Below are 12,176 nucleotides of genomic sequence, written 5' to 3'. Positions count from 1 at the left end.
ATCTATTTCTGTCAATACATGTGGATGACACACTCTCTATAATATATTTCTGTTAATACATGTGGATGACACTATTTCTCTACATGTTAATGACACACTCTCTATGATATATTTCTGTTAATACATGTGGATGACATATTGTTAATCTATTTCTGTCAATACATGTTATGACACACTTTCTATTTCTGTCAATATATGTTAATGACACACTCTCTATAATATATTTCTGTTAATACATGTGGATGACACGCTATTGTTAATCTATTTCTGTCAATTCATGTTAATGACACACTATCTATGATATATTTCTGTCAATACATGTAAATGACACACTATCCATGTCAGCGGTAAGTCTATTGAGTGACAACGCTAAAATCAGTGGTTCTATTCCACTGTGGACACAGCAGACAGCCCAATGTGGGAAAACACACAAACTCGAAATGGGTGTATAAATCTATATACTGTTTATAATCTATTTCTGTCAAAACATGTAGATGACACACTATTTATAATCTATTTCTGTCAAAACACGTGGATGACACATTGTCTTTGATCCCTTTCTAGAAAATGCACTGTGCAGCTCAACCACGTGTTTCACTTTATCTCTCGATTTTAAATTGTTATGCGAAATCGGGTAGCTATCTGATTTAAGTTTTATGTCATCAACTGATATCAACAATATGACTTTGTAAGTCGGATTTTATTTGCATGTACCACAGGCATCATTAATAAACGAAACTAATTTTCAAATTAAAGTTGATATGTGCTTAACACCTAAAATATTGTCAGAGAATTGTTCATAATAATAGTTTCTATGTAAAGCATAATACGGTTTCTTCCACCTCTTGTGCAGGCGAGGAGCCGGCTGCTGTTCAGAATGATGGAGGTCTTTCCATACCATCAGGAGTGTCTCGACCTTTGACCATGCCATTTCCTATGCTTCTATCTTTGACTTATCTGATTAATGACGAATGTTGGAGGTGACAAAAACAATTGCTGAGATGATGGAAAGTAACCTGTTTGAATGTTTTTGTAAGTGTTTTCTTTAGCAAGTTTTCGTTTGCTTTCATTTTTATTTGGCCCGGCATGGCCAGGGGAGGGGTTAAGGCGTTCGACTCGTAATCTGAGGGTCGAGGGTTCGAATTCCGGTCTCATCAAACATGCTCGCCCTTTCAGCTGTGGGGGCGTTATAATGTGATGGTCAATTCCACTTTTCGTTGGTAAAAGAGTAGCCCAAGAGTTGGCGGTAGGTGGTGATGATTAGCTGCCTTCCCTCTAGTCTTACACTGCTAAGTTAGGAACGGCTAGCACAGATAGCCCTCGAGTAGCTTTGTGCGAAATCTAAAACCAAACAAACAAACATCTTTATTTGATGATAGACAACCATACAGCAGTTTCTTGTACTTGAAGATTATTACTATTGACTTTAGGTATAAATAGTTATACGAACTTGTTTCAGCCCCCCTTGTTTCAGTGTTGTCTACTTAATGAATCACGATTGTTTTCATTTTCGGCCATTAAATCTCAAGTTGTCAAGAAGTAAAATTCTGCCTTTAAAATAATTATTCCTTATAATCCTAAATTATTAATTATAATCCTAAATTATTCCTTATAATCCTAAATTATTAATTATAATCCTAAATTATTCCTTATAATCCTAGATTATTCCTTATAATTTTAAATTATTCCTTATAATTCTAAATAATTCCTTATAATCCTAAATTATTCCTTATAATTTTAAATTATTCCTTATAATCCTAAATTATTTCTTATAATCCTAAATTATTCCTTATAATTTTAAATTATTCCTTATAATTTTAAATTATTCCTTATAATCCTAAATTATTCCTTATAATTTTAAATTATTCCTTATAATTTTAAATTATTCCTTGTAATCCTAAATTATTTCTTATAATCCTAAATTATTCCTTATAATCCTAGATTATTCCTTATAATCCTAAATTATTCCTTATAATCCTAAATTATTCCTTATAATTTTAAATTATTCCTTATAATCCTAAATTATTCCTTATAATTTTAAATTATTCCTTATAATCCTAGATTATTCCTTATAATCCTAAATTATTCCTTATAATCCTAAATTATTCCTTATAATTTTAAATTATTCCTTATAATCCTAAATTATTCCTTATAATCCTAAATTATTCCTTATAATCCTAGATTATTCCTTATAATCCTAAATTATTCCTTATAATCCTAAATTATTCCTTATAATCCTAAATTATTCCTTATAATCCTAGATTATTCCTTATAATTTTAAATTATTCCTTATAATCCTAGATTATTCCTTATAATCCTAAATTATTCCTTATAATCCTAAATTATTCCTTATAATCCTAGATTATTCCTTATAATTCTAAATTATTCCTTATAATCCTAAATTATTCCTTATAATCCTAAATTATTCCTTATAATCCTAGATTATTCCTTATAATTTTAAATTATTCCTTATAATCCTAGATTATTCCTTATAATCCTAAATTATTCCTTATAATCCTAAATTATTCCTTATAATCCTAGATTATTCCTTATAATCCTAAATTATTCCTTATAATCCTAAATTATTCCTTATAATCCTAAATTATTCCTTATAATCCTAAATTATTCCTTATAATTTTAAATTATTCCTTATAATCCTAAATTATTCCTTATAATCCTAAATTATTCCTTATAATCCTAGATTATTCCTTATAATCCTAAATTATTCCTTATAATCCTAAATTATTCCTTATAATCCTAAATTATTCCTTATAATCCTAGATTATTCCTTATAATTTTAAATTATTCCTTATAATCCTAGATTATTCCTTATAATCCTAAATTATTCCTTATAATCCTAGATTATTCCTTATAATTCTAAATTATTCCTTATAATCCTAAATTATTCCTTATAATCCTAAATTATTCCTTATAATCCTAGATTATTCCTTATAATTTTAAATTATTCCTTATAATCCTAGATTATTCCTTATAATCCTAAATTATTCCTTATAATCCTAAATTATTCCTTATAATCCTAGATTATTCCTTATAATTCTAAATTATTCCTTATAATCCTAAATTATTCCTTATAATCCTAAATTATTCCTTATAATCCTATCTCCAAGTTTGCTTATTTTTCATATTTTAATCTTAACAGATATAAATATTATTTCAATGAATTAATGGTTTTGAAGTTTCGCCCAATATACCTTCGTTTGAGGAACTTAGCTCTAAGTAGCAATCTAGTTCCACGACTGTGTCTTACGAAAACTTAGAGACAATTCTCTAAAACATCATGAAATACCTTTCAGAGGATCTATCACTTTGTCCTAAGTATGAATCTAATTCCATGAGTTTAGTCTCTAAAACTTCGTGATGGCTCTCAAAACATTATGAACTATTAACAGTAAAACACGTTTAACAATCATATTCTAAGAAACACTTTCTTCTTCATGTCATTACTTAGAACCATGTAGTTGGCATACGTGGCTCCAGAGATACCAGGTCACTGAGCTGTTGTTCTGCTCTAATTGTTTCCGTCGACTAAAAATGGTGATCTCCCTTTCTCCAAAACCGGGTTCCTACGTTTCCTTTTCCATTATGGTACTTTACTTCGTGTCTCCAGTTAACATTATCTATTTCAAGACTTATCCTCGTAGAGACATAATTGTTTCCACAAAGTTGTCCTTACAGTCCTTAGATATACAATAAAAACAAATCAGTGTTGTTCTTTTTTCAATTAATTTATTTAGTTGCTCTGAGGCTAGACACGGACAAGAGGGTTAGAGTCCAAACTGTGAATCCGAAATTTCATAGCCGGTGCCCCTTTGTTTTAAAAATGCGCTCTGAGGTCATCGATGACCTACAAAAGTGACGGTCATATATCATTATTCGATCACAATTAAACAACCAAGAGTTAGTGGTGAAAGTGTTGTCGGATAGCTACTTTTCCACTAGGCTATCACTTCGAAATAGGGACCACTATGCGTAGATGTCACCACTCGTCAAGCTTTGTGCAAAATATTGAAGGAAAAACAACAACAAAGTAATAAGAAACTAAACTTAAAAATAAGAAATAACATTGTTTTAAACTGTTTTCTAAAGACGTTTAGTAAAATAAAGTAGAGAACAAACTTTCAGCCTTCTTAAGTCATCTTTAAATTAACCAGCCGTCTCAAGAATACATTTTTACTTCAAAATGGTTTCTTGTAATCACCAATTACTTCATCATGGTTCAGTGCCGTAGACGAGATAACTCGTCCAAGCCGATCGGTGACACAGTGCCACGAACGAGTTAATTCATTCTCAATAATACCTAACTTCAACGCGAGATGTCAGCACCATACACGCATTTGACCTACTTACAAATTGTTTCACTTTCGATCCAAAATGGCGCCACAAAAAAGCTACAAAATGAAGAAGCATTACAGTTGTATTGTAGCAGCTGAAATACTTGGCACTCAACAGGTTAAACCGTTACACTTGGACTTACCTACATTATGCCATGGTTAACCGTACACACTAATGCGATCCTAAAGAAATTAGAAAAGTAAACCAAAAATATATCAAGAGAAAAAATGATATTCATTTCATCCAATAATGCCGAAAGGAAAAACTAATCCCTAACTTTGTGAAGGTAAAACTATCCAAGAATTTCAATCAGTGTACAAACAAAATCTACAATTTACAGAAACAAAACTGCTAAAAGCAAATAACAAACTTTCATTGTCAACACGAAGATGACCTAAGAAGGTCGAAATGTTGTTCTCTACTTTATTTTAATAAAACTTTTAACACCCATACCAGACGTCTTTGAAATAAATTTTTACTTCTAGTAGGTTTCTCGTCATTACGAACTAATTTAAAAATATTTCTCTGGTGACACGGCATGGCCAGGTGGTTAAGGCACTATCCGAGGATCGCGGGTTCGAATCTCCGTCATCACATAAAACATGCTTGCCCTTTCAGCCGTGGTGGCGTTATAATGTGACGGTAAATCCCACTATCGTTGGTAAAAGAGTAGCCCAAGAGTTGGTGGTGGGTGGTGATGACTAGCTCTGCCTCCCCTCTAGTCATCCACTGCTAAATTAGGGACGGCTAGCACAGATAGCCCTCGTGTAGCTATGCGCGAAATTTAAACCAAACAAAACTAATTTAAACTACGCCAAAAAAATAAACTGGAAAATACAAAGCAGAACGGTTATACCGAGTTACATGTAAATAGCAAAATATTGGCTGGGTAACACTTTGATGAGCCATTAAACTATCACATTAACCTCACTGGGGAATGTTTTGAATCTAATAATGAAGTGCTATAGGAAAATTTATGCAAATTTCTATACGTTTGTTGGAATACACGATAATCACGGAATGATATAAGGTCACAGGGAATACCTTCACAGAATCTCGGTATCTCTTCAGAAGAGACATGAGGAATACTTCATTTATAGACCGTGAGATTCTAAACGTCTGTCATACAACTGTAGTTGAAAATAATGTTAGGGTAAGAACATTTTTTGAAAATTAATCATGTAAATTATTCGAACTACAAATGAAAAACTTAAAACTAATAAATCATTACCACTTATCTCGTCTGAGTTACATCTAAACTTCATACACGGCTTGTAGTTTCTTCTTTTTATGTTTATTTAGCAGAAGATTTAGTGATAAAGGAAAACAACTGCCATTAATTAAAGTGTCTACTGTTAACTTGTTCGATAAACTGGTGTCACGATGTTCAAAACGTTTTTGTAATACCGCGATAAACACTTCTTATTGATTGGAATGTCATGGGCTTGCTAAAACGAAGTGTTTCGATATATTTTAGGTTTCGCTTTCGCAACTTTTCTTTTCACCCCAAAATGTAAAACATAAAAGCAACCCAAAATAGAGTGTTTTGGTGTGGTTTGTTTGTTTGTTTTTGAATTTCGCACAAAGCTACTCGAGGGCTATCTGTGCTAGCCGTCCCTAATTTAGCAGTGTAAGACTAGAGGGAAGACAGCTAGTCATCACCACCCACCGCCAACTCTTGGACTACTGTTTTACCAACGAATCGTGGGATTGACCCTCACATTATAACGTCTCACGGTTGAAAGGGCGAGCATGATTGGCGCGACAGGGATGCGAACCCGCGACCCTCAGATTACAAGTCGCAAGCCTTAACCACCTGGCCATGCCGGATCTTTTCAATACGTAAAATCTTGAAAAAAGCTATTTAAAAACATTTTTACTTTCATGAGTTCTATTTTTCATTATTGATGGAAGTTTGTTTATTTTTTTTAGAATATGTTGCTCTCAAGAAAGGTCTTTATTGGACTACAGTACACGTTCGCTCTATTTTTCATATTCCTTGTCAGAAATGAATGATGGAAAATTGAATAATAACTGATTGCCCTTTAAAAAATCTCTGAAGCAATTTTAGTCCGTTGTTTTTAATGTACTCATATCTACGTATATGCCTCGCTTTCGAAAGTAATTAACTTTTAAAATATAATTCCAAAATAAGATATCATCTTTATTCATTGCCTAAGGGAGTATGTAAGATTCTTCACTAAGTGGTTGCTCACTTTAATAATATTGTAAGCGTGCATAGCTAAGCACGTGCGACCAAGTGTTCTTAAATTCCCGGTTTCGAAACAACAACTTTTAATATACTCGAGGGAGTCTTATGATTCTTTTCTTGGAGCCCAGTTTTAATCAGAACAATATTTTTCCAATTGTAGTGGGCCCGGCATGGCCAAGCGTGTTAAGGCGTGTGACTCGTAATCTGAGGGTCGCGGGTTCACATCCCCGTCGCGCCAAACATGCTTGCAATTTCAGCCGTGGGGGCGTTATAATGTGACGGTCACTCCCACTATTCGTTGGTAAAAAGAGTAGTCCAAAAGTTGGCGGCGGGTGGTGAGGACTAGCTGCCTTCCTCTAGTCTTACATTGCTAAATTATGGACGGCTAGCACAGATAGCCCTCGAGTAGCTTTGTACGAAATTCAAAAAAACAAACAAAACAAACAAACTAATTGTAGTGGTTTATCAGTGAATTAAGATGTAAGAAATCGTCGAAAGCAACACGCTTTATCACATCTTTTTTAAGCCCAAAAATTGTTTTCCACCTTTATGTGTCTGTATCATTTGTTACTTTTATTTAACAACAGGCCAAAACAAAATTTGAATTAAAATAAAAAATTATATAACCAGTGAGAGGTTTAGATTTGCTGTTTCTAACGCAGTCCTTTCTTGTCATTTTACTATTTAACTTGGCGCAGTATACACAGGTGGTTAAGGCACTCGACTCGTAATGCGAGGGTCGCGAGTTCGAATCCCCGTCCCATCAAACATGTTCAGCCTTTCAACTGTGGGGGCGCTATAATGTGACGATCAATTCCACTAATCGTTGGTAAAAAGAGTAGTCCAAAAGTTGGCGGTGGGTGGTGATGACTAGCTGCCTTCCCTCTAGTCTTATACTGCTAAATTCGGGACGGCTAGCGCAGATAGCCCTCATGTAGCTTTGCGCGAAATTCAAAAACGAAACCAAAACCTTGTGATTTTACTATTTAACTTCATTAAAATATAACTATTTTCACTAATATATGATACGAAACGAAACCTTGTTCTCAGTTGCTCTGCTCTTCAACACTAGCATTGGCATCATATTTAATATCCACAATTTATTACATTCTATACAGTCGGTCCTCATTCTGTCTTCTTCGCATTCACTTTCAATAAAAACTGAAGTAAATATTCTATAATGAAGTGTCTAAAATACAAAATAATAAAAATAAGACCTGTACGATGTGGAAAGATAAAAACGTTGTTACTTATCTTACTGCAAATAACATATTTGTTTGATCAACGGTGTTTTCAGTTTAGTACAGACATAGCATAACTAAAACCTTAGATAAAGATGTTCGATAAATCAACTGTTCGACCAATAATGCTCAGCGTTGCAACGAATAGTTTAGTAGCACACGTATAGTATAACTAAAACCTTAGATAAAGATGTTCGATAAATCAGCTGTTCGACCAATAATGCTCAGCGTTACAAAGCATAGTTTAAAACTGGCGCGGTTTTTTGACACAAAAATTTACCTATTACCCAAGACTAACTAAACAAACACTGGAAAATTTCTAACCACAGTTTTCACAAAATGTCTCACCTCACTGTCTTCAAACCATAGATATACTTAGGAACTTATCTACTACCGTTTGATTTTAAACCCTTCTTACATAAAATCCAAAAAAGTTTCGTCTGTGTAAACATAACTTTTCACTATGGAAACGGACTAGCTATTTATAGATTCAGCATCAAGAAGGGACACTTTAAACTAGATTACACGCTTCGGAAATCTAAATCACAACACGTTCATATTGGCAATTTATTTTAACTTGTTAAACTTAACGGTAAAACGCCATTAACGGAGTGGATGAGTTAACTGAAGTAAATATAATTAGAAGTGTGAGAAACATAAAGTTGAAAGAGCACGTTGTTTGTAGATCGATCAGAAATGTCACAGAAATCCTTATACGTTATCTATAGATAAGCAGGTATTACATTACACGACACGCTGAAAATGGTTTGGCTAATCCAGTATTATCTACCTGAAATAAAGATACGAAACTGCGTATAAAATTATTAGTTTGTTATAATTTTAAACAAACAAACAATTAAAGCAACTGAAATACTGTAAATAAAATTGAAATATATTAAGTGTTAGATATTTGTGTATTCAATGAATACAAACTTAGTTTAATAACTCCAAAAGAACACACGAACTATTTACTGTCCCCCGCTGGAACAGCGGTAATTCTACGGACTTACAACGCTAAAATCAGGGGTTCGATTCCCCTCGGTGTACTCAGCAGATAGCCTGATGTGGCTTTGCTATAAGAAAACACACATATACACGAACTATTTACTTGAGCACTTAGTGTATCAATACGTCAAGTTTATTTGTAAGTTACGCCTAATTTTCTGCTCGTAAGAAAATCATTTCAAAAGATTAAAAGTGAAGGTCAGACCCACAGAGTTTTTTTTTTTTTTTTACGTCAATGTAAAATTGACGGCACCATCTGAACAAGGCTAAATGAAACTGAGTGAATGAATGGCTACTGTCTGTTGTAGAAACACAAGTGTTGAGGACGATGTTTTGTAAGTTCCACCTTTTGTCTTCGGATCCTTGTGAAAGGACTTGTATATGAAGTACTAGTGCATTTGTTTGTTTATAATTTTCGCGCATTGCTACATACAAAACAGATATTCCTAAATTCGAGCTGATGGACTGGAAGGAAGGCAGCTAGGAAGTCAAGAACTCACTCTGTCAACTTATCGTCTGTGCTTTCGTCTAACCTAACATTGGGATTTGACTGTCACTCTAGTAACACACATCTACGGTCTGAAAATATGGAATGCATTCTTTCCATCGGACGCGAACCCGTTAATCCTTGGACGTTAATTACGAGCAAGTAGCCCTCCAGATCCTCACCCAGTCCGAGGATGTAAGTACATATATCAATAAAGTTAATACAATGACGTAGAAACACCTGAGGTTCCAGGAAAACTGATTTGCCATAGTTACAAACTGTACTGATTTGTTACGTGAATGTTATTTATCACACATATTAGTTCCCTAATCAAAGAGAAAGAATTCGCAATCGATGAAACGTCCCATAAATGAAACATAATTAGAATAATAAAATAAAATGAAAATAATTAAGCACGCATTAATCTAAATTAATTAACCAAGTTGCAGGTGATAAATAAATTAGCAAGTAAGAGATAATATGTTTATATCAGGCGCTTTAGTACATTATTCTGTTTCAAATAGGATAAATGAGAGAGAAGGAAAATTCTAATATAACTTACTGCTGTTTTAAAGATGTCTGGAATGAATAAGGCACATATATTCTCGCAATAACCACTTGCCATCAGCATTATAACAGCCAACTTCCACAAGCGAGAGAAAGTTATGAAAAATAAAAACATAAATAACCAACAGCAGTAACATTGAAAGCCTCATTATTATTAACTTGTTTAATACCTCATTGCAGTAAGTAGAATGTACGGTAACACTTTAATTATACCTTTTGCTAGCATGTCGTAGCTGACAAGGTCTTTCTCTCAATGGCGTAACTCATCTGGGCTTTGATTTACAACATCCACATGGCGTGTGTTTCGCCAGCTGCTGAATTCTACGCTTTTATAAAACTTGTACGGATCATGACGTTTACAACTAAGAACCGAACGGGATTATTTGGTCATTGGAACCTCGAGATCCGTTTATGTTATTTAAAAAAAATGTAAACATAGACTTTTATCAAATACAACAAATATGTTTAAAATATGATACTATTCAACAGTCTCACACAACCGCTGATATAGTGTTGTACATACAAAAAAAAAAGATGAAAATTACAAATTCAGTTGTTTTCTATGTACCGAAAAGTTGTAACTCATTCCAGTAATAAGAATGTTTCGTATAATAACCAGTGTACGCGTTACATGGCTCGGCATGGCCACGTGGTTAAAGCGCTCGACTCGTAATCCGAGGATCACGTATTTGAATCTTCGTTACACCAAATATGCTTGCCCTTTCAGCCCTGGGGGCGTTATAACGTGACGGTCAATCCCACTATTCGTTGGTAAAAGAGTAGCCCAAGAGTTAGCGGTGGGTGGTGATGACTAGCTGCCTTCCCTCTAGTCTTACACTGCTAAATTAGGGACGGCTAGCGCAGATAGCCCTTGAGTAACTTTGTGCGAACTTTAAAAACAAGCAAACAAAACAAACATATGGCTTTCAACATCAGTTCCGTTTAGCCTCAGCTTATTATATTTTGTTACAGAACTCCTTAATCCATATAGCCATCATTGGCGACATTAAGTTGTCTAATTTATTTAAACCTGATCTTCGAGTTCCTTTGCCAAATTAGTTTGACCTACAGATTTGAATCTACTCACTCACACGTAGTACTGGAAAAACTAATGCTGCAGTTAAACAGGGTTAGGTGTATTTTAGGACGAGGGTTATAAACCTACTGCTTTATTAAAATAGTATTTAACCTTCAATGGCGCAGTTCTAATATACGCCTTTTGTTTTGTAAATAAATTGAGACTCTTGAGAAAAAAAAAAGAACACTACGTAAATAAAACAAATTAAGAAGTGTAAAGTGTGCCAACTTTTCGCGCCTAAAAATACAAGCCATCAAGACACTGTATAAATTTAAATGAACGAGTCACAGAGAGCTTGTTTGTTTGGAATTACATAGCATGCTTCTGTGTAATATATCTAAATTATTTATGCTATTAAATGTATATTTTGTAAAACTGAAAATGCTACTTGAGAACAATTATAAGGATGCTTTTGGGTGTATTTTTTAATTTTTTTTTACAAAATATAAGTCTTCTTTGTTTTGGAATTTCGCATAAGCCTATTTGAGGGCTAACTGCGCTAGTTGTCCCTAATTTAGCAGTGTAAGGCTAGAGGGAAGGCAGCTAGTCATCACCACCCACCGCCAACTCTTGGGCTACTCTTTTACCAACGAATAGTGGGATTGGCAGTCACATTATAACGCCCCCACGGCTGAAAGGGCGAGCATATTTGGTGCTACGGGGATTCGAACCCGCGACCCTCAGATTACGAGTGCCTTAACACGCTTGGTCATGCCGGGCCCGATAGAAGGTTTTGCTTTCAAGGTTTCAGCTTCTGTGTGATAAACACGATAATTGATTTACTATTTACTGTTTCAAACAATTTTTCTAACTTGATTTTTTATCGACAAATTAATACGTTAATTGCTTCTCTTGTTTTTTTAGATATTAATATAAATATATATTTGAAAGAAAGTGAGTTAATTTAACGTGTAAAAACAATACACATTAAAGTATTGTTATTACTAAAGTGCTAGAACACAAAAAAATAATATATTAAATGTATCTAAAAGTGTCATCAAAGTTCTGTCACATGAACCAGAACAACCAATACATCAACTTTTCTTTGTCACAAAGAACTATCGACAGCCTGATTTGATAAGTTTTCCTGCTGTGAGATATTTGAAAGAACAATATTTCAACTTTAAGGTAAACGGAACAAAAGGACTTGCAGATTTTTACAGTAAAAAATAATTGTCATAAGGTATTATGTGTTAATACGTAAAAATATTTCAGTTTTAAGGTGTCGGTTAA

At 33.7% G+C, this 12,176-nt stretch overlaps 1 protein-coding gene across 2 annotated transcripts in view; it reads left to right on the top strand.

Annotated features, from left to right (window-relative positions):
* The window catches only part of LOC143222439 (neurotrimin-like), a 133,583-nt gene that overhangs the window by 109,087 nt on the left and 12,320 nt on the right, over nucleotides 1–12,176 (top strand). For both annotated transcript variants that reach the window (XM_076448965.1, XM_076448964.1), the window contains exon 5: nucleotides 854–1,032. In XM_076448965.1, the coding sequence (XP_076305080.1) occupies nucleotides 854–984 (131 nt within the window). In that variant the 3' untranslated portion in view covers nucleotides 985–1,032. The remainder of the gene's footprint in view (nucleotides 1–853; nucleotides 1,033–12,176) is intronic.

The sequence above is a fragment of the Tachypleus tridentatus genome, chromosome 8 (assembly GCF_004210375.1).
Source record: "Tachypleus tridentatus isolate NWPU-2018 chromosome 8, ASM421037v1, whole genome shotgun sequence".
NCBI lineage: Eukaryota > Metazoa > Arthropoda > Merostomata > Xiphosura > Limulidae > Tachypleus > Tachypleus tridentatus.
This window is presented reverse-complemented; position numbering and strand designations above follow the sequence as displayed.